Source organism: Sphaerodactylus townsendi, linkage group LG04, assembly GCF_021028975.2.
Source record: "Sphaerodactylus townsendi isolate TG3544 linkage group LG04, MPM_Stown_v2.3, whole genome shotgun sequence".
In the NCBI taxonomy this organism is placed as follows: Eukaryota; Metazoa; Chordata; class Lepidosauria; order Squamata; family Sphaerodactylidae; genus Sphaerodactylus; species Sphaerodactylus townsendi.
In genome coordinates, this window is record NC_059428.1 from 12,798,809 (window position 1) to 12,825,715 (window position 26,907).

Sequence of the window (26,907 nt, forward strand, 5' to 3'; positions counted from 1 at the left end):
AGTAAAGACCCTTCCTCTTTTGCATGGCATCTTTCTCCACAGGACATCTTCCATCAAAGGAAGGCTCACCACTTGGCATAAAGTATCACCACTGGGATAAACCATATCTGCACACATATATCATGTTCAGAAGACCACCGCCTAAGTAATAAACAGGGTATTTGGTGAGGTTTGGTTGTGTGGCAGAAGATTATATATGTTTCAACTGATCTGATCTCTTCAATAGATCCCAGATATTCTGCTCTTGTGAATGTTACAACACATATCAAGATTTAAAGGGTCATATCCTGGTGGGGGTGGGGAAATCATGTTGAAGCAAGACTACTTCTACATCTCAGAATCCACTGGAGGAGTCAAACTGCAGGGGAAGGAATGGTTATGAGAATCTACTCTAAAAAGGACTCTCTCCATGTTTACCATGGTTCTTATGCTAGGCTTATTTCTAGTTCCTGTAGTCCAAAATATTGGTTGAGATCCTGCGTTGGTTGGGATCCAATAATATCACATAACTCATTTCAAATGCTCCAACTTGGTCAAGTGGCAAAAATTCCTCTGACATTAAGAGGATCTTCAAAACGTGATATGGCATAACAGTTTGTTTTTCAAAGAGCAAAATATCCCACTGGGCAAGTTCTAACCTTTGGGTGTACATGCAGTCGTTTCTTTTGATGCTAACCATCGTTACCTTTGGGCATAAAAGGATCATGGTACCCTGTTGATAAAATGTGAAGAAAAACAGCCAACCCCTTTGGCAAATCCCACAGACCGAAGTAATAGTACAAAGTGAAAATGACTGTCTGGAAAATTGCTGTGGGCATAGCATTAGATTCTTGAGTATCATTCACACAGCTAGAATAAATCCCAAATACAACGTTTCTTAAATCCTCTTAGACAGAGATGGAAATGTGATCCCTCTGCTCTTTCAACCTTTATCCTTTTCAGGGTATAGCTCAGAAAACTCATGTATGTGTTGATGACAAATTTTGATAATAGTGTCTTGAGGTCAACAGAGAACCTACATGTCAGTTATCTGTCAACTTGAAATAACATGCAACTCCACCACACCAGTGTTGTAGTACCGGCAATTGCAAAGCCAAATGTTGTTCAGGGGAGAAGGCCAACAGTGAAGAGCAGCTCAAATCAATAGATTTGGTAGACTCAGTTAACTTGAAGAGAACGGATCGGAACAGATTCAGTCAGCAGTAGGAAAAATCATCAGGCTGCTTTTGATATATGACCCATTGCCCTTAAGCTATATAGGAGGACCGAAGGTGTGGGATATCTTGCCTCCGTGTAGAAGTCCTCAAGTGAGCCAGTGTTCAGAAGCTGCTTAAAGGAGGGTTGAGGTGTGGATACCAGAATGCAGAGGTGGGATCCAGCAGGTTCCCACAGGTTCCCGAGAGTAGGTTACTAATTATTTGTGTGTGCCGAGAGGGGGTTACTAATGGGTGATTTTGCCATGTGATTTTTGCCGTAGTTATGCCCCTCCTCTCAGCAGTAGCGCGCAGAACTTGAAGCAGTCTAGCAGGAGGTGCACTGGCGTGCGTGGCAGCCTTCGTTTCCCACCCAAGGACTGGCACAGTGGCTGTGTCCTTGCCACAGCCCCGCCCAGCAATGCCCCACCCCCGGAATGCCCGGCCACGCCCCCGTCGTGCCCCACCCAGCCCCATTGGCGCTACGCCACAGTTTGAATCCTACCACCATGGGAACCTGTTACTAAAATTTTTGGATCCCACCACTGCCAGAATGGATGGAGAAGCAAAGGATCTGATCGATGATGGGAAACCAGAGGTAGCGGGAAAGGCAAAAATCACAGCCAGTATCTAAACTGGATCAAAATACTGAGGGTATAATGAAGAAGAGGGTTGTTTTAGAAGTAGCAAGGTAGGAATAAGGACACATGTCACAGGCAAAGTGGAGAAGGATTTAATGGCAGGAAGATGGTGAGGAAGAACCTGGCAGTATCATAATTCCTGATGTTCCTAGGACACCTTCATCTTCACCCAAATCTAAAGCCCAGAAATATGGTCTAAGTCCCAAGGCAATTGGAGCCTACAGAAATATCTCTTCTCCTGCTAAATCCACTACTTCTGCCTTTCCTAGAAAACTAGGGAAAGACTTAATTTCTAATGGGTCTAAGCCCCCAAGCTTATATTCGAGTATCCGTCCCCCATCGAAAGAACACGCATCTCCTCCATCACCATTCGGACTCCACCCATCTGATGTGAGGGATCAGGCCTTCCCAGTTGGATAGCATTTTCTTCATGCAGACTTGAGCCCCAGGAGCTGAATTTGGTAAGGTATTGATCTAGGAAAAGATTACAAGTGGCAAACTATTTCGGAGAGCACAGCCAACATTTGGAGTGCTGTGGAGCCAGATTGTACCACCAACCCGGGGTTTCTCCTTTAATAATTGAACAGAAAGGTGGAAATGGCACCAGTGATAGATGGACAAGGTCATTGAATTATGGAAGAACCCAGCATATTAGAATACAGCAAAGCAGGGGTGAGGTTCCCCACGGATGTCTATTACTGTCCAGTCATTCCTTATATTTATACATTTGTGGGGGTCAGGAACATGTTTGAGTGGTTTCCTAGAGCACACTTGAGCCCCAACATTCTGCTGGGTGATTCCAGACAACTGTTTTTCCCATTCCATGCCCTATCAAACAAGTATTTCCCTCACCTTTTGGCAGGAGGTCGTAAACAGCCTTCACAGATGACTCTTTCACCTCTCATCTGCATCAAGCACACGATTATATCTTCCTTAATTACTTGGCAAGATGACAGATTTGACCCTTTAGATGAGCGAGATACTAGTCCAGTAGCATCTTGGTTATCAAGACGACTTTCAGGGTGTAAGCTTTTGAGAATCAAAGCTCCCTTTGTCAGATACAAATAGGCATAGTCGTCCCTATCGGACAAAGGGTATTGACTCTTAAAACCTTACATACTGCTGGACTCAAATGCAGTTCTTCTACTGCAAACTAAGGCCCCTTCCGCACACGCAAAATAATGCGTTTTCAAACCACTTTCACAACTGTTTGCAAGTGGATTTTGCCATTCCGCACAGCTTCAAAGAGCACTGAAAGCAGTTTGAAAGTGCATTATTCTGCATGTGCGGAATGAGCCTAACATTGCTACCTTCATGAACCTATCAACTTACAGATGTGATCCAAGCTGTGTGGTGGGCCCTTTTCTGTGAGCGCCCCTGGACCAGTTCTGAATGACACAACTGCACAGACATGGCTGAGGGGGTATGGGAAGGCTCGACAGTATCAGTTGAGTCAACAAGACCCAGCCCCAACCACACAGGTTTCGCACCTGGAAATGGGGCTTTCATGTGGCCAAGAAAACATCAAAAAGGAATCAAGGGCGGCACTGATTGAGAAAGCCTATCCTTTGGCATTTTAGTTATCTGTCTGGAGCTTACTTTCTTGGAATACACTTCCTTGGAGTGGAGTGGAGTGTTCTTTGGAAGTTTTTAAACAGAGGCTGGATGGCCATCTGTCAGGGGTGCTTAGACTGTCTGTTCCTGCATGGCAGGGGGTTGGACTTGATGGCCCTTGTGGTCTCTTCCAACCCTATGATTCTATGATTCTACTTAACTGGCTCACCAAGTGATAAATTGACATTTAAAAAAACATTGTCTCCATCCATCCATCCATCCATCCATCCATCCATCCATCCATCCATCCATCCATCCATCCATCCATCCATCCATCCATCCATCCATCCATCCATCCATCCATCCATCCCTATCCAATTCCCCATATCCATCCTATCTATCTATCTATCTATCTATCTATCTATCTATCTATCTATCTATCTATCTATCTATCTATCTATCTATCTATCTATCTATCTATCTATCTATCTATCTATCTATCTATCTATCTATCTATCTATCTATCTATCTATCTATCTATCTGCCATCAAGTCACAGCTGATTTACAGCAACGCTGAAGGGTATTCAGGGCATAAGATGTTTAGAAAGTAGCAACTCCGGTGGTGGTCTCCCATCCAAATAGTGGTCAGGGATGACCCTCCTTAGCTTCTGAGATCGGATGAGATTGGGTTAGCTTGGGCTATTCATGTCAGGGCAGTTGTGTTTCCACACACTATTAATAATTCATTTTGAGAGTCTAAATGCTGCCTCTTCGGAAAAACTTAACTTAAAGCATTTACTTATTTATTTTTAAAGAGGATTTTTAAAAAATTGGGCCAGAAGTCTTGGATGTCTATTCAACACTATTCAGTTGTCTTGGATGTCTATTCAACCCAGAGACACTGGCTTTCAAGAAAAAAAATGTGCAGGACTGAGAATAATGAATCACTCTCCATGTACATTTCTCTGACCCAAATAGGAAACAACGCCAGTTCCTCAATTCTTTCTTTTTTTTAAAGCTACCTACTGGTGATCCTGTGCTCCATTTTCACGTTCCCCTATCTTACCACAAGAAGACAAATACATTTCAGAGGGCAGCCATGTTGAACTGAATAAGGGACCCCTTGACAGAATGGCGGATCAAGGTTTTTAGAAGAAGAAATGCAATCCTAAACACAATTACATAATCCTAGGCCCAATGATTTCAATGGATTCAGAAGGGTACAACATCATTTAGGATACGTTTTTTTTAATTGCAGTGGGTTGCGCAGTCCAGGAAAGTACATAGACCCATCCACTCTACCAAACCTTTTTCAACTAAATGACTCTATCCATTGGATACAACCCTCTGTATGTGTGTGTGTGTATTTATACAGATATATAACGGTAGATTGGAAACGGGCAATAAAAGCTTACATTACGAGGCACTAACTCTCCAAATGAATTCAAATCTGCACAGGGAATCATGTTAAAAAAAAGCATTAGGGATGTGTGGGGGAAAAATGGATAAGCGTCTTTTCAAGACGGATCCCTGCTACTTTATCTACAACCAAAGCACTTTCAAAGACTGAACAGCTGTTCATTTTATGTCCTTTTATTGTGATTAACACAAATACAAAGCATTTGTTACACTCATGAATAGAAACAGATTACATAAGAAATGCAAAAAAAAAGAAGAAATAGCTTCTCCCCCAAGCATCTGGGTACGTCGTTCCCATTTTCAATTTCAAATACAGTTGTCTTTTCTTTTTAAAATCCAGACATTTAATTATACATTCTCAAACACACCTTTGGACAGAAGATTCGCATTAGTCCATACATCTTACAAAGTGGGCTATGGAGTAATCTTTCATATACATACAAATCTCACCAGCTGCTGGGCATGCGAGCCAGATGTTAACAGAAAAAAAATTCAGAACCCTGTTTAAACGTTTTGGTCTAAAACGAATCCACCATCCACAGATTAGAACTGCAACAGTACATAAGAATTTGCCACCAAAAAGCTCCCCACAAAACCAAAGCCCGAGTTGTTTTACTTGCAGTCAGAGAAAAAATGACCAACAGTTCACTTCTATGCATACTTAAACTATAATCTGAAAGTGAGTTACACCCAGTGGTGGGATTCAGCCGGTTCACGCCGCTTCGGCAGAACCGGTTGTTAAAACGGCGCTTGTAAACAACCAGTTATTAAATTATTTGAATCCCACCACCGGAACCGGTTGTTAAATTATTTGAATCCCGCCACTGGTTACACCTTTCTAAACCCAATGAAGTTAAAGGGGCTAGAAGGGTGTACTCTGTTTAGGATTGTACTGTGAATGGCTTTAAACAGAAATCGGAAGGAGAATACGGAGAGGAAGGGAAAGGAAATGAAGTCAAGTTATGCAAGTGCCAAATGGGATTTAAAAAGTTGTAAGTTCAGGTGTTAGAACAGGTAAGCAAGTTTCACATATTACTTTATCTGTCATGATGCATTTTAATTTTATGAATTTTTTTTAAAAAAAGCCGAAAAAGGTAATCAAAGATGATTTGAAAAGAGTAGAAAAATAGAAATAAAAAAGGATCAGAATCATGAACACGTCTGTCCTTGTCAGCCTACTGTGAAGGATGCCAACTTCAGGTGGGGTCTGAAGATCTCCTGGGATTATAACCGACACCTGGTCTACTGAGATCATTTCCCCAGGACAAAATGGCTGCTTTGGAGGGTGACACTCCATAGCAGGGGTCTTCAAACTATGGCCCTCCAGATGTTCATAAACTACAATTCCCATCAGCCCTGCCACTTGGCCATGCTTGCAGGGGCTGATGGGAATTGTAGTCCATGAACATCTGAAGACCCCTGCTCCATAGCATCGTACTCCACATCGTACCTCCCATTCCCAAACTCTGGCCTCCACAGGATCCATCCCCACAAAAATCTCCAGGAATTTTCCATCCTGGAGTTGGCAAGCCTACCTAGATCTGTCCATGATCACAAAACCCCCACAATCGTTTGCACTCATTCTTATCATGAAACCCGATTGGACATGTTGAAATTGTGCATTAAATCCTTGTTACACAAGAACATTATTTCCTCAGTCTATCCTGTTAAGCTGACGTGACATAACAAACTCCCAACAACCTCCTCCTTAGCAGAGTTAGTCCCTTCTAAGCCCGCTGATTTCCATGGAGTTCTGTGGGTGTACCTCTTTTTAGGATGAGGCACTGTTGGGCCTGGATACGGGTTAGGGTTAGGGTTAGGGCTAGGGCTAGGGCTGAAGAAGCCCTGCCCAGAAGTAAGTCCCACTTTATTCAGTAGGACTTACACCCGTGAAAGGGTTCTCGGAATTGGAGCCGCAGTCTATGCAATTTGCCGTACTATTCTAGGCAGAGTTATTCCAGCCCAGATTTCTTCTACCTAGAAAGTGTGGATTTATTTTATCAAAGAAGCTATCTCCGAATTTGACGCTTGCCACTAAACGCAGGCCGCTGGCTGTTTTCCTTCAATAAACATCGACTGAACGACCAGACACTGAACAGTGAGTTTAAAAAGCAATGAATTTTAATAAAGAGACTGGAGGAATCCAGTCACTGATAAGAGATTATAAATATAAAGCATAGAATATTTAAAGTTCTTTCTTTGCCTCCTTTGGCTTTCCTCCATTATGCTACATCCTGTTTTTCTCCCTGCCGGCCTGTTTCCTCACTTTAACCTTTTATCATTTTGTGCGTCCCTTTCACGAAGGAGTCCTTCCGTTGCTCTGCTATTCCGACTATTCCCACTCTGCTATTCCCACTCAAATTCTACTGTTGTCAGTCTTTTTTTCCCCATTGAGAATAGGCCATTCAAATCAGAACTGCTATCCCAGCCAAAAGACATGGCACTTTCAACAAAGCTATCCTTGCTTGCAGAGATTCTGGAAAGATGGCATAAAACTGGGAACGGATGCTCCTGTGCAACACAAGAAGTGCGATGCTTGCTGAAATCAACTTTCCCGCGGACCTCTACCCAGTGCAGCTTCCTGTAGCCCTTTGGAGGCTTCAGGGGTTGGATAGTATACGAAAATTAATAAATAATAATAATTGTTGGAAACTACCTCTTTCGTCTGGAGGCGACTCAGTGCCTGCAGGTTACTTTACAGCTCAGATTATATTATGACCAATGGTGGGATTCAACAGGTTCGCACCACTTCAGCAGAACCGGTTGTTAAAATGTAACTTGTAACTTGTAAAGAACTTGTAAGCAACCAGTTGTTAAATTATTTGAATCCCACCAGCGGAACTGGTTGTTAAATTATTAGAATCCCACCACTGATTATGACAGACAGCAAGGGAGGGCCATTCAGGGAACCACAGAAGTTGAAAGAGACTCTGGTCTTAGCCAGCTCACTGAAGACTCTCATGGGCCCCTTTCGCCCATGCAGTATAATATGCACTTTCAATCCACTTTCACAACTGTTTGCAAGTGGATTTTGCTATTCTGCACAGCTTCAAAGTGCATTGAAAGTGGATTGAAAGTTCATTATTCTGCATGTGCGGAAGACGCCTCAGAGGGATTTTTCTTTTCACTTCATTGTTTCTCGTTTGTTTCCATAAGATATGGCTGAGGGGCTGGCTTTGCTGTCCTGTTGCAGTCAAATATTGGGTCTCTTATATAGAGAGCTGGGTATATCTAGTTTGGTAAAGAGAAGGTTAAGAGGTGACCATCAGTGGCCATCATTTTTAGATGTCGGAGGAACGTCATGTGTGGAGTAGAGACAGCAAGCTTGTTTTCTGCTATATCAGGGACTAGGACCAGGAGTCATGAGCTGGAGAGGTGGGATCCAGCAAGGTTCTCCTGAGATTCCAGAGATTCGGAGTTACTAATTATTTGTATGTACCGAGAGGAGTTTACTAAGGTGGAGTCAGCACTTCCTTCTCCAAGCCCTCGCCTCCCCAAGAACATCCTGCCTTTAGGCGTGAAGGGTTCCATATAGCAATTGCTGACTAATAATGTAACTCCCTGGAACTAGGTTAGTCCGCCTCAAGGTACTGCAGTTCTTTGGATTCTCAGCTAACCCCTACATTACCTTTTGTCTCACTTGAGTCTCTATCAAAGGGAACCTGTATGTTTCACTGCATTGCTGTCTTTAGATTTGTAAGGTTAGAGACATTTTTTCCTATAGTAGCAGTGGTGATGATTTAGAAGTGACCTGAATTACAGCAAAAAATTCTACAGAGATTTGAAGTGGTGGGAATTGGCTGCCCATGGGAGGGGGCATCCAACTCAGGTTTTGCCCAGCGCTCAGGTTTGCCTAGGAACGCCTCTGCCCCCTTTGCTGAGGGGGGGCTGGCGAGGGAACCTGTTACTAAAATTTTTGGATCCCACCACTGGTCATGGGTTCAAGGTGAAGGAAAAGAGATTCCACCTAAACATTAGGAAGAACTTTCTGACCATCAGGGCTGTTCGACAGTGGGATGCACTACTTTGGAGTGTGGTGGAGACTCCTTCTTTGGAGATTTTTAAACACAGGCTAGATGGCCAGGAGTGCTTTCATTATGTGTTCCTGCATTGGACGGGGTTGGACTGGATGGCCGTTGGGGTCTCTTTCAACTCTATAATCCTATGATTCTAAGGAACTCTAGAGCCCCAGAATCCAATTTTCAAACCTCCATGCTGGCCAAAAAAATAATAATATGTGATCATTATTGTGAGCTGAAATGATGTACTCTATAACACACCCCCTGGGATCCTATAGTACAGCTCCCTCCTTATCCTGTTAAACACAGTTAAAGCCAAATGAGGGTAAGTATCTGAGATCTGCAACAGTGGTTAGAAAAACAATTCCAATTTTATTCTAAATATAGGTAGCCAGCTGTCTCTTAAAAACTGATCTTCGGCTTCCTCGGTGGAATTAATATCCCCGGTGACCAAAAGAAAGAAAGAAAAACAGTGCCAGATTGTTTCTTTTCTTTCAGTTTAAACAAAAGGACATTTGCACTAAATCATATCTCGGCAATCATTAGGCGGCTGCTAACGTCGGGTTTCCTGATTTGGGATCACTGATCGTTCTTGTTTGGCGTTCTTGTTTTATTTAATTAAAATAAAACGATAGCAATATCATAATTGTAGTGGGAGGCAAAAGCAATTATAAGAAGAGACAGATATCACATGGTGTTAGGCTACGCTATCTTTTCCAGGGCAGATTTGTGCTGTCACACAACAAAACTTTGAACAAAACGGATCCTTCGGAATAGCAGAATTAACTCCCGCAGCGGATTCAAAGTTACTGAGCGACGTCATTAGCGCTGATATTTTCATAACTGATTATTTTTTGCTCCGGGCAAACCAGCAGCGCAACCAGAATAGTGACGTTTTCTGCCTTTTGTAGAGAAGAGATGATAATGTTCAACTAGGAGTCGAGAAATGCTCACTTGGCCACAAAGTTCACTGGTTCAAGTGCTCGATTGGCCACAAAGCTCTCACTGGGCGACTTTCGGCCCATTGCTGGCTTGGATCCCACCCAAATTCTCCACAAGGACAACACTACTGGGATGTTGTGGGGTTTCCGGGCTGTATGGCCGTGTTCCGGTAGCATTTTCTCCTGATGTTTCGCCTGCAACTGTGGCTGGCATCTTCAGAGGATCTGAAGATCCTACCGTCAGATCCTACCACAGATGCAGGCAAAAACATCTGGAGAAATGCTACTGGAACACGGCCACACAGACTGGAAACCCCACAACACCCCAGTTGTGTTGTCCTTATGGAGAATTTGGGTGGGGTCCAAGCCAGCAATGGGCCAAAAGTCTCCCAGTGAGAGCTTTGTGGGCAATCGAGCATTTGAACAAGTAAACTTTGTGGCCAAGTGAGCATTTCTCGACTTTATCATCTCTTCTCCATACAGCCCAGAAACCCCACAACACCCCAGTGATTCCGGCTGTGAAAGCCTTCGATGACAACACAACGGTTCTACCTCCCCTCTGTTACTGTAGGGCAAAAGAAACCTTGAAACGTTGTTCCTGGGGACAGGAGACCTTCATGAACAGCTATCAGGGGTCTGCAAGGGGGAGAATTGGCAAAAAAAAATAGCCCCCTTTGCCTGCACAGAAATGGTTGAAGGGATCCAATCCACTATCTCTTCGCTAAGCCTACTCTACAGGGCTCCCGCTAAGATAACGCTGCAAGAAGGGGGAGACCGAACCCTGAATTCCTTAGAGGAAAAGCAGGATGATAAAGAAGGCACAAGCAGAATTATACAGATAAAGGAGTTGCCAACTGAAATACAGCTGAAGCACTCTGCAATGGCGATATTCCATTTTTTTTCTGAGGACAATGTGAAAAGCCCACGCTAGACAGTAATGACAGCTTTTGGGACTCTGGTGCCATCAGGTAAAGGCTTGAATGTCATGGTTGCTACAAGGCCAATACTGTCTGAATCCAACTGTCCAGGCTTGCTGCAAACTGGACAAGAATCAATACCTACTTTGCAAGCCCATGCAGTTAGAGGGTCTTACTCTAAAAAAGTGATCAAGACACTTCATCTCATGCATCTGCTCTGCATAACACTAGCAGGAAGTCTTCCCAAGTTGACAGGCCAAGGCTCGCAACCAGTGGAGAGGCTGAAGGGAAGGGGCAAGGGAGACAGTGAAAATGGGTAGCTCTAGGAATCCCCAGAAACTTTATGGTTAAACCATAGAGTTTTTGGTGATTCCTAGAGCTACACATTATCACTTTCAGGTTGTCCTGCCAACACAGTGAGCAGCAGAAGGCAACAGCGTCTGTTAGATAGGGGCCTTCCATGCTACGGGTAGGTCTGGCACCCTTACTTGTGGGACTCATGAAGAAGGGAAGAGAAGTTCAAAAAGTAATATGGCAGGGACAGATGTTCCTTAGTCCAAAATTAGGGAAAGCCGCCAGTTCAGTGCAAACAACCAATACATCCGACACCAAGGCAAGTCTGTACAGTGACAGGAAAGTCCATTTAGTAAAAAGTTGAAGATCTGTGATATCATTGACCTTTCTGTCTGCATGCCATCTTGGCTACTTTGGGGGTTAAAAACACACACCAAAATTCTATGGTAAGCAAAAATTCACTTTTTTAAAAAAATCATAGCATGTGCTCTCTCAGTTGTAATCTAAAAATTGCATTATATTACACAAGCAAAATCCATTAATAATAAACCATTTATATTCATAACAAAATGGGATGGAGAAGCAAGATAAGAGGTTTTTTTCCCCCTTTCAGTTAACGTTCAAACCATTTAAGAAGCACAATCTAAAATACCAGAGCAGTGAACAAGTGAGAGGAATCCAGTTCGTCCTCCATATGCTTTGCGATGCTGAACTTAAAAAAAAAAAGGAAGAATTGCATACGGCTCTATTAAATCACAGAATATTGCTCTCTCTATAGAGGAAACTGAGTGGAACTCGGTCCGCAGCACATCCGTTGTTGGCTAACATACTCTTGCGGTTGTCACGGTTACCAAGCAAAGAAGCCCCGAGAACTTGGCGGTAATGATCATATTCCCCTGTTGCTGATTTTTTTTTTACAGAAAAAACTACATCAAACTCCATAAGCAAAAATAGCTATGGGGAATGAAATTAATCACAGAGGTGGCTTTTGCAATGGTTCAGCTACGGGCTGTCCAGAGATTACATCTCTCATAATATACAAAGTTCATTAATGTGGGTTGTATTGAAAGTTGGCGGCAATAGCTAGCAGGTTGAAAAGCCGTGTCTGGCTGATCTGGATTCAAGTCCCACCTCTGTTTCCATGGGCCATGAGCCAAATTATCAGTTAACTTGTTTCACCCGTTTACAGTCATTTTCATGTGCTCCTCGCAGCTACACAGCAGTCGTGGGGTACTGCTTGTATTTAAAAAACAGCAACAGAGTCCACACATTTTCAGAATGGCACTGCGAATTAAGGAAGGGCTCCTTTCTGAGCATTTTTCCCATGCAAAAACGGTGCTGTGAAGAGGAAATCTGTGAAGAGGAGCAGCACTGGCGTAGTGGTTAAGAGCAGGTGCATTCTAATCTGGAGGAACCGGGTTTGATTCCCCGCTCTGCCGCCTGAGCTGTGGAGGCTTATCTGGGGAATTCAGATTAGCCTGTGCACTCCCACACACGCCAGCTGGGTGACCTTGGGCTAGTCACAGCTTTTGGAGCTTTCTTCCATGCCCCACCCAGAGGTGAGGATCCAGCAGGAGTTCTCACACGGGAGTTCCCAGGAGGTAGTGTAGGTTGCACTACTTCACTCATTTGTGGCCCCAGTACCGGGAAGAGGAGGTTGCCTAATTGGTGATTTTTTGCTACGTAGATTTTTGCCGTAGTTACGCCCCTTCTCTCAGCAGTAGAGCGCAGAACTTGAAGCCGTCCCTAGCAGGAGGTGCACCGGCGTGCGTGGCAGCTCAGCGCCTGTGTGCATTCAGCTTCCTCAGCCTGCGGTCGGGCGCAGTGGCTCGCGCTCCTGCCACAGCCCCGCCTCAGGAATGCCTCCCCACCTCTGGAACGCCCAGCCCATGCCCTGTCATTGCCCCACCCAGCCCCCATTGGCTCATACTAATGCAGTTTGAATCCCACCACCATGGGAACCTGTTACTAAAATTTTTGGATCCCACCACTGGCCCCACCCACCTCACAGGATGTTGTGAGGGGGGAAGGGCAAGGAGATTGTAAGCCCCTTTGAGTCTCCTGCAGGAGAGAAAGGGGGGATATAAATCCAAACTCTTAATAATAATATTAATAATAATGATGATGATGATGATGATGATGATGATGATGATGATGATGATGATGATGATGATGATGATGATGTGTAAGTGGAAAAGCAAAATAATTCCCTTTCGTAAAGTTTCCATATGGGGAACACTGCACAAAACCATTCCTTTCCCCGGCAGGTGTAGTGGTTAAGAGCAGGGGGACTCTTATCTAGATAACCAGGTTTGATTCCCCGCTCCATCTGAGTGGTGGACTCTGATCTGGTGGACCAAGCTTGTTTCCCTGTTCCTTCACATGAAGCCTGCCGGGTGACCTTGGGCCAGTCACAGTTCTCTCAGAACTCTCTCGACCCCACCTGCCTCACAAGGTGTCTGTTGTGAGGAGAGGAAAAGAAAGGAGTTGGTAAGCCACTTAGAGACTCCTTGTGGCTGAGAAAAACGGAATATAAATCTCCTTCCCTCTGTACTGTCGAAGGCTTTCACGGCCGGATTCAGCTGGTTCTGGTGGGTTTTCCGGGCTGCGTGGCCGTGGTCCGGTGGATCTTGTTCCTAACGTTTTGTGTGTAACAGACTTCCCTCTGTGATACACCTCTGAAGATGCCAGCCACAGGTGCAGGCGAAACGTTAGGAACGAGATCCACCAGACCACGGCCACACAGCCCGGAAAACCCACCAGAACCACTTCCTCCCTCTTTTTCTGCAATGCCATTTTGAGCCCATTTGGGTCTCTCCTTTTTTTTTAAGCAGTTCTGTGCAACTGGTGTATGGCTGGAGCAACATATGGAAACTCATGAAACTGCAGGGGCAGGAGAGGATGTGTAGTCCCGGTCTTTGTGTACAGAACTAGAGAGAGCAGGAGTTGAATCTGGGAATCAGCAGCGCCTGCAGTCTACCCTTGGGACACAGCTCTTCCCCACTGTTCTTTTATATTATCATACATAGTGAACAAAATCGCAGGGGAAACCCATGACAATCCTGCCCTTTTTGTTCAGTGGAAACTGACGAATAGGAAGAGGATGGATAGACACGAGCTCTATCCTTCTCCTCCCTGAGCAATGCAAAGATTGAAAGCCTGACTTCTATCCTAGGGGGGAAGGGAGAACTGTTCCTCCTCTCCCTTTTGCAATGAAGAGAGCCAAAGCATTGCTTTTTAGCATGATCCTCTGAAGAGTTTCTCCAGTCTAAGCAGGGGCGTAATGCCCATTGGGCAAGGTGGGCAGCTGCCCAGGGCATCACCTTGTGGGAGGCACCAAAAATGCAGGGTTCGTTTTGGGGTATTTTTAGTGGTTTTCCATTTTTGGCCTGCAGGGGGCGCATTTTTGGCCATATCGGCACCAAAATTTCAGGGTATCATCTGGAGACTGTCCTGATGGCACCCCCCCAAGTTTGGTGCAGTTTGGTTTAGGGGGGCCAAGCTAGGGACCCTCAAAGGGGGTGTGCCATCCCCCATTCTTTCCAATGGGAGCTAAGGAGATGGGGGCTACCTTTTTGAGGGTTTATAACTTTGTTCCCACTGAGCCAAACTGCACCAAACTTGGAGGGTAGCATAAGGACAGTCTCCTGATGATACGCTGAAATTTTGGTGGTGATATGTCTAAAAATGCACCCCTGCAGGCACCAATGACCTGGTGCAAAAAATTTTTGGGGATTGTGGTGGGGTGGCCAACCATGGGGGGGGGGGGCATCCAACTCAGGTTTTGCCCAGGGCTCCAGTTTGCCTTGTTACACCCCTGAGTCTAAGCCTATTGACTTTAACAGGCTGAGATGGGAGTAACTCTTGTTAGGAGCGCGCTGTTTGTCCCCATGCAACTTAGAGGGATGTAAAACGTGCCCCCCCCCCCCCCCAACTTCAGCTTTACTGCATAGCTGATTTCCTGGGAGGGAATTTTATGGAGCAGCCGATCTTGCCGTCAGCCTTGAGCTGGCTTCAGACCGCCAGGTAGACATGAACTTGTTAGGCAGCCGAGCTGCTCAATAAAATTCAAACTTATTGGCTCACCGTCTGATCGTGTGTGTTTAAAAGGGTAAAGCTTCCAACAGACCAGACAGGTCAATGGAGAAATTCCCTAATCTCCAAGCACAAGCCGAGGGAAGATATTTCCTTGCTTCTTTGATCCAAGATTTAAGGTCTGGGGATAATACAATAGCCAAGGCCAAAAAGCAGACCCGGCACAGTGTCTTCAATGCAGTGCTTGACTGAGGTCGTTTCCCCACTTACCTTGACCAAAGGTTGCTGCATGCTACTCCCAGCGTGTGTCATTGCTGGCACGCTTCCGGGCTTCCCCACGACCCTGCGCGGGGTCATCAAAAGGCGCCATTTTGAGGAGCGCCAGGAATGACGCGCGCTGAGGGGGTGCGACAGCGGCAGAGTCGGGGAGGCTGCGTTGTCGCCGCCCCTGTAGTGGGGAGTGCCGGGGGACCCCGCGCTACTTGGGGAGAGTAGTGCGCAGCAGCAGGTAAGTGGAGAAATGACCTAAGATCTGGGACGCCCAGGTTCGAATACCCCCCTTTGCCATGGAAGCTTGTGGGATGACCTTGGGCAATGGCCCTTTCTCACCCTAACCTTCTTCACCAGATTATTGTTGTGAGAATAAAATAGAGGAAGAAAGAATGATGATAGCCCTTGTGGGCGGCCATTGTGGAACTGTGACCAAATAAATCTGTACCTGTGCTTGAGAAGTTAGGGAGACACCATTTTGGATCAGGGGTGTCCAACTCTGGCACTTCAGATGTTCATGAACTACAATCCCCAACAGGGGCTGATGGGAATTGTAGTCCATGAACACCTGAAGGCACCAGAGTTGGACACCTCTGGATTAGGTGAACCTCTGCTCTGATCCATCAAGGACATGTTGAATTCTTCTGTTTTGTTTTGTAGAAGGTTATCTTGCAATTGCACTAACCTGGATAGCCCAGATTACCCCATTCTTGTTAGATTTCAGAAACTAAGCAGGGTTTGCCTTGGCTAGTACTTGGAGACCAAGAAAGCCCAGAGCGCCTATGCAGAGCCAAGCAATGGCAAAGCCCCTCTGTTTGTGTCTTGCCTTGAAAACTCACCATCAGTCAGCTATGACTTGATGGCTCTTTCTTCTGTCCCATATTGGTTATTAATAACACCACCAAACAATGCTATTGCTGTATCTATCAGGCAAAACAGGGCAAGATGGGTGGGAGAAATTATACTTAACTCTTGTCGAGCAACTGATGGACAGCCCAGAAGAGTTAGGTGCAGTAGCACAGACCATCTTTGAATTTCATCCCCCAAAGCATTCCGAACTATATTGCTCCTTCCCAAATGCATAAAGAACTAATGACAAATCTTAACATTATTTAGCTCCCTGCCCCACCCCCCCCCATCTAGGGGTTGTAAAACCATTGTGCAAGCAACTAACTTTAAGGATCGGTTTTTCTATAGCATCAACAAAACAAATTTTGAGAAGGAAGGAAGGAAGGAAGGAAGGAAGGAAGGAAGGAAGGAAGGAAGGAAGGAAGGAAGGAAGGAAGGAAGGAAGGAAGGAAGGAAGGAAGGAAGGAGGGAGGGAAGGAGGGAAGGAAGGAGGGAAGGAAGGAAGGAGGGAAGGAGGGAAGGAGGGAAGGAAGGAAGGAGGGAAGGAGGGAAGGAGGGAAGGAAGGAAGGAGGGAAGGAGGGAAGGAGGGAAGGAAGGAGGGAAGGAGGGAAGGAAGGAAGGAAGGAGGGAAGGAGGGAAGGAGGAAGGAGGGAAGGAAGGAAGGAAGGAAGGAAGGAAGGAAGGAAGGAAGGAAGGAAGGAAGGAAGGAAGGAAGGAAGGAAGGAAGGAAGGAAGGAAGGAAGGAAGGAAGGAAGGAAGGAAGGAAGGAAGGAAGGAAGGAAGGAAGGAAGGAAGAATCAGCAGCAGATGGAGGAACCAAAGGTGAGTTGACTTCCTCCAGATCTAACTGCTGGTGCACTCTGTTTTTTGTTTGTTTGTTTGTTTCAAGCAAATCTAGCAACACGAAAATATTCACACCAAATAGCCATACTACAATCAAGCAGGTTCGCAAGCCGGTGCCAGTAAAAGCTGGTTTGGAGCACTTAAGTTAACTTTCAAACAAGGCATATATGATCTTCTCCCTTTCCAGCAGGCAGAAGTCAGCAAAAGGAACAAAAAGGTTTGTTTGTTTATTTTAACTGGTCTGATGGATTGACTGTATCTCTTGCACTCATGTGAGACTCCCCTAAGGGCTGGCTGTTATCCCTGTTCCAGTGAGAGACACCTACCAAGGGAAGTCATATCTGTAAAAAGAGAGAGAAATCACTTGGGCCAGAGTTCTTGAAGGAGACCGAACATGCGATTTGGTACAATGCTTTTTGATCTGGGTCCCGTTACACGTTACACATTCTTGGTGCACATTCAACACTGGGGTGGGGGGGCAAATACAGGAACTGCTCCTGCTCCACTGTTACGTGGCTGGCGAGGGTGCAGGATTTTCCAGAGAGAAGCAGCAATTGCCAGATGTTTAACCCTTCCCTTCCTTTCTGCTCTCCCCTACAACTTCCTCTTCCCCTAGTTGGGATAGAGCGTTGTGTCCAAGGGAGAATCACGTTTCATCAGACAAGACGAGATTGTGCATTTTGGTCCATTTGCCTATAATGTACAAACTTTTGGCTGGCGTGGCCTCAATTTGCCTTGGGCCAATAGGGGAAGCAGAGACGGAGCGGATTGAAAGTGCATTATTGTGCACTTTCATTTAAGTGCATTATTCCGCACTTTCGTTTTATTCCTTGAAGATGCTGAGGTAGGAAAGGCCCGTTTGCTTCCAATGTGAAAATGGAGGAGTGGTCTTCAGGGTTAAACCCCGGCTCTCCTTCCTGTAATGCCCCGCCCCCTGCAAATTGAGGCTGACAGAACTTGCCATTTGCAATATATAAACAGACCAAGATACAGCTGCAGGTGGGCAGCCTGAAGCAGACGAGCGAGATTCAAGTCCAGCAGCACCTTCAAGACTGACAAAATCTGCAAATCTTTTTGGTCTTTAAGCTGCTATTGGACTCAAGTCCTGCTCAGACCAAGAGACACAATCACCTATCCGAGCCCTCGGTGAGAGCAGCACCAGAGAGAAGAGGGACTGGTGCAAATCCAGTTCTCCACCAACCACGTTCTACGTAGCACATGAATGTTTCCCAGACTTGAGCTAGTTTGCCTAGATACGTCACTGGATGCGGGCTGTGCCTGTGTGGGTGCACAGGAGTGCCCACCCTCACCGAACATGCAATGAGGGTGGGGGGTTTAAACCCGAGAACCTCCCCTTACCTATGTCCCTGTATCTTCCCACTCCTTTGCACAACCTGGAAGGCTTTTTCCTCCTAATGGGCCTTCCTGGAAATGTGTGTGCCTCTTCCTTAAGCCTCCAGGGATCTGCAAACACGCCTTTGGGTCTGTGCTGGCGGTTCTTTGGTGTACATATTCCCTGGGTCCGCTTCTTGGCTCTACAGCCGGGACACAGATAGGTTTGCTGTTCTTTTTATTTTCCTCCACCGCCTGCAATTCTCTTCTTGCGGTCAATGGCTTAATGGACACATAGCATCACAATGCACGGTCCCAGGATGACTCATATCTAAGGGAATTATCTTACAAGAAAAATGGCCAGCAGATAGGCTGTTGAAAAGGACGGTTTCAATAAAAGAGGCATTAGCTTCAAATGCCAGATCTGCTCTACAAACTTCTATTGATTAGACGCTGGCTTAGCTCAACTCAGGGTTACTGAGAATTGTCCATTAGAGATCCTTATCAATAACTCCCAGGATCCATTGGAGAGAGGGACTGACTGTTGAACGAATAAGTGTCAAAACACAAGGCTACTTTTCTATAACAACATGTGGATTGAAGGCTTTTAGTATGAAGTTTGCAAAGAGAATTAAATTTCTAGATGCCAACTTCCTAAACCTTCTCCTCTGGCCAACACCTATCAGTTGCTCCCTTCTGTAGAATGCAGTAGAGTTCCTTAGGACAAAAGCCATTAGCCCAGGGGCACCTTTCAAATCCCAACACTGGCTGACCGGCACAACCACAAAATGGCTGCTGCAGGAGGCGGAGCTAACTACAAAATGTCAGCGGGTGAGATGATAGCATCTCTTCAGCATTTTAGGCAGAAGCTTGGCTCGACAGGGTGACTTTTAAAATGGACATGTTTTAAAAATATTTTCAGGCCGTCACACGTTGTAACACTGTGAAGATCCTTGTGCTACGGAAGCAGTTGTTGCGGAAGCAGCTTTGAAACAGACTGCCCTGTCAATCAAACATGGAACAAGACCCACCTGTCCTTGCCTACTTTCTAAAGCTCTTGGTGGGTGCCAGGAAAGTTAACCGTGGGCACCCACGTTGGGGATCCCTGCTCTAGAATTATTCAAATGGATGCTCCCATTCTTTCCTGAAGCTGTTATTGTTGAAACCCTTAATATGGCCATCTAGTTGTTCTTCTTTAAAACGAGAGCTAAATATGCATTAGTCCGTACACATTTTCATTGTATGTTGTGTTAATCATCGCTGTGATCCCACTCGTACTGAGGTCCTCTCTGCACATGCAGAATAATGCACGTTCAATCCACTTCCAATGCACTTTGCAGCAGGATTTGACTGTGCGAAATAGCAAAATCCACTTGCAAACCATTGCAAAAGTGGATTGAAAGTGCATTATTCTGCATGTGCTAGCGCCCCTGTGTTCTGGAGAAAAGCTGGTTGAAAAAACTCAATAACAATACACGAGGCGCTGCTAACAGCGGCTTCGCGATCGCATCTAGGATCCAAAAGCCATTTGCCAAAAGCAGAAGTAACGTTTCTCAAACCTTTGCATTTGGGGCTGACTCAAAACTCTCAAAACTGCAGGTTTCGGCTGGCAGTGAATGAGCGCTTGACGCCCCGTCTCTTCCCTTTTGGGCCATGGTTGCCAGGGGAGTGATCAAACTGAAGCTGTCTGTGTGGCAAGGGATCTCTCAATAGAGGATGCTCAGCGTCCACACAGAGCAACATTTTGCAGGTTTCTTAAGGGAGGGGGATGTTCTGACAAGTCAGCCGTTTGCAGTACAGAAGCGCACCAAATTAGAGGCCCCGCAGGCCAAGCAAACTTTTAAAGGAGGGCTTTTTTTGCCTACTCGTCACATCCCTGACAAATTCATACTGTTCACAAAAATTAAAAATCAGTGCCTAGGCAAAACATATGCTCCTCATTCGTTTGTTCGGGATGGGAATGAGGCATGGGGGAAAATGTAATCACAGTCACCACTGAGAATCACAACCATCAGGCCGGCTCAGTGCATGCCAACCTAAATGGCTCAAGCTATTCAATAAAGGAGAATGACCACTCTCTCTCCACACTGCACGTGATCTCTATCATAGACCTCTATCAGCTCCCCCTTACTCACATTTTTCCCTAGACTAAACAGTCATAAACAGCTTTACAGCTCCTCATGTGCCCCTTCTGCACATGAAGAATAATGCACTTTCAATCCACTTTCACAGTTGTTTGTGTAACCCCCATGCTCAGAATGGGTTGACCCAGTAAGGGGTGGAGACTCAAAGCAGCAAGAGGCTGCAGCAGACCTCATGTAGTTGGAGGAGACAAGGCTACCAGACTCGGACCTTATTGTATAAGTCTCAACACCCCTGTTATGCACTGCAATATTGTTAAACCACTTTGGGAAGGTAGTTGTTTATTTTTGCTATGTTGTAAATGTTGGAGTTTATTGTTTCAGGGTTTCTTTTGATGTTTGTAATGGGTGAAAGTTCTTCTGGAAACCTTCATCATGTTGAATCCTGTTCATCAAGCCCTTGGAGTCTTCAGGAGCCAACCCACTTGCAATGAAGAATTGGACTTGGCAATATCAGAAGACTGTAACTAGAAGGACTTGAAAATGCAACCTGAACAGGACCTTGAAATGTGATGTTAAATGTTGATGTTATATGTTAAGAAAGTAAACCATTTTGTTTTAAAATTTTGTTGTTGCAAACTCATTCCAAGTTCTGCCCCACAGAACCCACAAGCTACGGTTACATTTGCAAGTGGTTTTTGCTATTCTGCACAGTAAAATCCAGCTGCAAAGTGCATTGAAAGTGGATTGAAAGTGAATTATTCTGCATGTGCGGAAGGGACCACACAGCAGCTGCTTCAGTCCCCCGATCATTTTGGTTGCCCTTTTCTGCACCCTTTGAAGCCCTGCAATATTCCCGTTTTTTAAGCTGTGGTGACCAAAATGCTACACAGTATTCCAAGTGCGGAATACTGCTTCATTCTCTATTATTTTCTGGATTCTTCTATTACCTTCTTAATTATTCTGAATTGTTCTCTATTGCTTTGTTAATTGGGGCCAACATGGAACTTGATTCACAGCATGGGCAAAGACCCATGTTCTTTAGCTTGGTCCTCTTGCCAAACTGTGGCTCTCAAAAGGAGAGCAAAGGAGCAGCGAACAAGCCCATTCACTCGACTCCATCCTTTATGGTGTCTGATCAACTTCTCTGCACTTGTGGAATCCCTCTGGACAACATTTTGTCCAGTCGTGAGGAACCTCTTGGAGCAAGATCCAAGGTGTAAAAAGATAACGCCTCATTTTAAAAAAATGTTGTTATTTCCTCTCCCTCTTCTCTCTGATATCCATGAAGACCATAGCTATCATGGACAAAAATGTTTAACGTGCCTGCAATTCAAGGAATCCTGGAAAATGACACCAGGCAGTTTATTACGGTTCCCTGTTTTCCACTGATTAGGGAAACCACAAAAAAAATACACAGTTTCTTGAGGACTCTGGATACACGTTTCTGCAATCCAGGAACCCACATATAAACATACTCATTTTACGACTGGAGTCTCTAATTTGATCTAAGGAGATTCTCCAATGTGATTTATCTCAATATCACATTAGAGAGTCTGCCGGCAACATTTTCCTAATGTGATTAATATTCTCCTCGAGCCACAATGCAGCAAGGAAAAACAGCCCTGACCAGACCCCACTGCTGCTAAGGCCTGTTGACTATCTCTGAATATGGTAGTCCATTAATCAAACCATTAATTAAATAATGGAAAGTACGATGTACGTTTCCCCCCTTTCCAAAACCGTTGCCTGCGGTATACCCTTCCTTGCTCATTTTGAGTTTCGGTTAGACAGAGAACGGTCCGGATAACAATTTTCCGCATAATGAGATTACCGGTCTGTTTCATTTTCCGGCCGGAGGTTCTAATAATGGTATTAAAATCACATTTCCTGAAGCAAGAGATCAATCAAAGGCACTCAAGTAAAGATGGATATCTGACCTGGTATAGTCATCCTCCACTAGCATGTGCTTTGGGATAGGCGAGTATCTTCCCGGGGAGATAGGGGCCAAAGATGCCTTGTATTCTAAAGTGCCGTTGTTGCCCGAAGACAATATATGGTTTTCCATTGGCGGGGAATAAGCTGGAGATGAGAAAAAAAAATAGATAAACATTGAACGTTAGTGGCGTGAAACATGCGAGGAAAAGTAAAGTAAAAACGTTAAGAGAAAAAGAGTCCTGTGGTGCGGAGTGACGCAGGCAAGACACATTGCTGAATCTGTCTTGATCATTCTATGGCCGTGGTGGCGAACCTTTGGCACTCCAGATGTTATGGACTACAATTCCCATCAGCCAATTGGCCATGCTGGCAGGGGCTGATGGGAATTGTAGTCCATAGCATCTGGAGCGCCAAAGGTTCGCCACCACTGTTCTATGGTCTCTTCCGCACAGCACAGGTAGAGTGGGTTGCAGTCGGGATAAAGAAACCCGCTCTCCTGTTCACCCGTTCGCATGCCTCCATGCAGACAGTGAATGGAACCCACGGAACTAATGCGAGTTGCTGTTGTGCCTTTGCGTGGAGGCGCAGTTTTTTTGTTACCTCCCTCCCTCTGTTGGGCAGGTAGGCATGGACCAACTCTACGTTTCTATAATTCTACTACTCAAACTTTGTTTTCGTGAAAATACTGGGAGAAACGGCATAAATTTTAACACAAACGGGAACAGAGTTGTAGGAAGTAACCAAGAGTCTTGCTACACCTTAATGGCTAATATATTGACATAGGCTTTGGAAAGCTCCAACCAGTTGAGATGGATCCACAAGTAGGGGACTCTCAACACTGTCTTGCTTTCAACACTGCTGTGAGTGCAAAGGTGATGTATTTACTACTCATTACAAAAGATATCGCCTGCAACTGGCTCTTTTTCTTCAAAAGCTGAAGCTCTCCACCATTAATGGAAACTTCTTCCTACTTTGCTCTTGCCCCTTTGGCCAATGGCACTCACTCAGCCTATACTCTGTCTCAGAAAGAGATCTTAGTGTGGTCAGTTGAGGTGCCGAGAAAATTGTAAACTTCCACATTAGAATATAGTGCCAAGTGAATATGAGAATTATCATTCATTTTGCCGTATTGCTGTTGTCAAAACCATCATTTTGTGCATTGCTAAACATGGCACTTTGGCTCATTCCGCACATGCAGAATAATGCACTTTCAAACTGCTTTCAGTGCTCTTTGAAGCTGTGCGGAATAGCAAAATCCACTTGCAAACAGTTGTGAAAGTGGTTTGAAAATGCATTATTTTGCCTGTGCGGAAGGGGCCCTAGATACAAGAGCATTTATCGTTCGTCAAATGATTTGATAAGTCGAATAAATGAAACAAGAAGTAAAAAATCAGGACCAGAATCAATTACAGTAGGCAATGTCAGGCTGTGTGCACAAGGCACCTTCCAGAGAAACTGAGCAGGAAACATAACAGTTCTGGAAGTAACATGAAGTTATTAACAACAAGTCAGAACAAAAGTTGATCAGGCACTTACGATGGGTAATGTCTGGCGGGCCATAAGGATCAGTCATGTAAATGGTGGTGGGCTTCCCAACTTTTAAATACACTACGTCGGATGTGTTTTTCAATATTGCTACAGCTTCTTCGTGAGTTACTTCTTCTAAACTGTAATTATTTACCTGCCAGGGAAAACAGAGACAGGTGTGTTAGGATGACCAGGTGCACAGATCATTCATATGCTGAAGAGAATATAAAAGTCCACTCCAAGACTGCAATAGTTATAATAATGGCATAATGACAGGCCTGCCGCATCTCATGAGACCAGGGTGTCAGGGGGAAGCCTAGTTATCTACAGAGTGTGTGAAGCCATAAAGTAAATCAAGGAAAGAATGCCCCAGATGGCAGTAGTAACATAAAGCAGGCTGGCTACATATAGCTTGTAGTAGCGTTGATATATAGTTGCAAGCAGTTACATTGAGTTAGGAATGAATCTCAATCTCCTAGATAGCATCACCATGACAAGAAAACAAGCTTGCTCCCTCTTCAACACGACTTCCCTTCAAGTATTTAAACATGGCTATCATGTCGCCCTTTAACCTTCTCTTCTCCAGACTAAACATTCCCAACTCCCTAAGTTACTCCTCAGAGGGTGTGGAATTGGTGTGGAAAAATGTATTTCTTGAGTGTGAAGGTCACAGTGTGAAGGTCACACTACGGAAAATGAGACAGAGAGAAAAGAGTAACTAAGGGGAGGAAAGAACAGGGAACTAGGCCTGTGGTAGCCAGAAACACAGGATATTGACGCATGTTTGTGCCACCAATTTCCTAATAAAAGTATTCTGTGCTTGCTTAGCTAATGCCTGCATGTGGAAAGCCCTGATGCATCAAGGGGATATGTGTTAAAAGTTGATTGGTCAGATTGTGAACCTCGTGTCCACTTGAGGGGTGGGCAAGAGGGCAGAGCGGGGGCCTTAAAAATGAGCTGTGCTGCCCCACAGACTTTAGAGAGCCGCACCCACCAAGGTGCCCTCTCTCCACGTCTGCAGTCGTGACTACAATAAACTGCCTACTGCTGACTGCCTTGTTCGTGAGTATTTTGGGGCAGAAAATATTCCATAACAGAATCTACCCCTGGTTCATTCTTGTCCAGTCACTTGTGAATTCTTCTTCGGAGAAGAGGCGCTAAAACAACCCTGGTGCTCAAACAGCCCTGGTTCCTACAAGCAACCTTTATTTGTATTCACGACACTCAAACTGGCAGGAACGTCAAAAGAAACCGTGGCAAGGAAGCGAAGATTTTTGGTCGAAACAGACACATTTTTATTTACATTTCTTGTTCAAGTGGAAAATTGCCCTTTTTACATCTGTAAGACATGGCTCATTGGGACTTGAGTGGATTGCAACTAAGAGGGAGATGAATGTGGTTTTTTTTTTAAGCCACAGTAGAGTTACATCTTTGGGGTTTTTTTGTAAGGGGGAAATAAACCTCTTGAGTATCATTCCGCTGCCAATGTACTGAAGTGCGCCGCGACTGAGTATTCTCCAGCAAACATCTGCGAACTGGAAGGCGGTAATTGGTCTATTGCTGTGCATTCATGTGGCCCTTTAAAAGCGTGGAATGATTTGGAAAGCGCTAAAAAGGAAGGCGCTCCTTCTGCTGAAAACCTAAAAATTGTTTTAAGAAAGCAAATCCATTGTTTCGTCCAATTGGCTGTGCATTATTCCCTCAAAGGACAGGACTGAATGGGCTACATCTGGTGCTGACTGGGCGTTGGAAGAGAGACAAATAAATCTGGCTGCATTTTTCCCTGGGTTTTGTAAGAAACGGGGTTCAGTTAGTCTTGGGGAGACAAGGTTCAATGGGTCAATGAGTTTGCTCAGGGTTAGGAAATAAAAGAAATGCCCACGCTAGAGGGGATCTTTCTAAAAGGCAGGGAAGGAAGTGGGGAAGATCCTGCTAGTGTGGTGTAGTGGTTAAGGGGTGTAGTGGTTAAGAGCAGGTGCACTCTAATCTGGAGAACCATGTTTGATTCCCCACTCTGTCACTTGAACTGTGGAGGCTTATCTAGTGAACTAGATAAGCCTGTGCACTCCAACACATGCCAGCTGGGTGATCTTGGACTAGTCAAAGTTCTTTGGAGCTCTCTCAGCCCCACCTACCTCACAGGGTTCTTAGGGTGTTTGTTGTGAGGGGGGAAGGGCAAGGAGATTAAGAACATAAGAACATAAGAACTAGCCTGCTGGATCAGACCAGAGTCCATCTAGTCCAGCATTCTGCTACTCGCAGTGGCCCACCAGGTGCCTTTGGGAGCTCACATGCAGGAGGTGAAAGCAGTGGCCTTCTGCTGCTGCTCCTGAGCACCTGGTCTGCTTAGGCATTTGCAATCTGAGATCAAGGAGGATCAAGATTGGTAGCCATAGATCGACTTCTCCTCCATAAATCTGTCCAAGCCCTTTTTAAAGCTATCCAGGTTAGTGGCCATAACCACCTCCTGAGGCAGCATTGTAAGCCCCTTTGAGTCTCCTGCAGGAGGGAAAGATTGTAAGCCCCTTTGAGTCTCCTACAGGAGAGAAAGGGGGGATATAAATCCAATGTCGTCGTCTTCTTCTAGATTGCTAAAAGTTGCTGAACTACATCTGAGTTGAGTTTGTTTGCTCCTTTTGCAAGTACTCAGCCTATGAATGGCCAGATGTATTTCTGGCATAGAAGGAAATCTGGGCTGAATCTGTTTGGAGGCACTTAGTCTGTGAGAGGCCAGATGCATTTCAGGCAGAGGAGGAAGTCAGGAAGTTCTTGGTAGATTGCTAAAAGCAGCTGAACCACATCGGGGCTGAGCGTGTCTTCTCGTCTGCTTGTACATGACCAAAGGCATTAACTGAAGAACAGCACTGAAAGAGATCTTGGCCTTTGGTTCTTAGCCTACCTGAGGCCTATGTTAACCAGTCCACCGAATATACTTGTTTTCTTTGTTTCAAAAAGATTGAATAAAGTTTTGATAAACAGCGACAGGCAAACTCTGCTTCTGTCTTCATTATTAACCACTACCTATAAGCCAGGGAATTTTGAAATATAGGCC

General features: G+C 45.1%; 1 protein-coding gene and 2 long non-coding RNA genes across 3 annotated transcripts in view; 1 reads left to right on the forward strand and 2 right to left on the reverse strand.

Moving 5' to 3' along the window:
• Positions 1–469: 469 nt before the first annotated feature.
• LOC125430921 lies at positions 470–13,795 on the forward strand. Its single transcript, XR_007244256.1, has 4 exons — positions 470–480; positions 3,459–3,462; positions 12,105–12,114; positions 13,695–13,795. It is a non-coding gene; the product is annotated as an uncharacterized LOC125430921 (long non-coding RNA).
• LOC125430917 lies at positions 4,967–8,237 on the reverse strand. Its single transcript, XR_007244252.1, has 2 exons — positions 6,259–8,237; positions 4,967–6,129 (listed from the first exon to the last, which is right to left on the reverse strand). It is a non-coding gene; the product is annotated as an uncharacterized LOC125430917 (long non-coding RNA).
• Positions 13,796–16,879: 3,084 nt separating the features above from the next.
• The window catches only part of LOC125430911 (disks large homolog 2-like), a 204,586-nt gene continuing 194,558 nt past the window's right edge, over positions 16,880–26,907 (reverse strand). The window contains exons 7-9 of the mRNA XM_048493268.1: positions 23,865–24,009; positions 22,331–22,472; positions 16,880–17,318 (exon numbers count right to left, since the gene is read on the reverse strand). Coding sequence (XP_048349225.1) covers positions 17,300–17,318; positions 22,331–22,472; positions 23,865–24,009 — 306 coding nt within the window. The 3' untranslated portion in view covers positions 16,880–17,299. The remainder of the gene's footprint in view (positions 17,319–22,330; positions 22,473–23,864; positions 24,010–26,907) is intronic.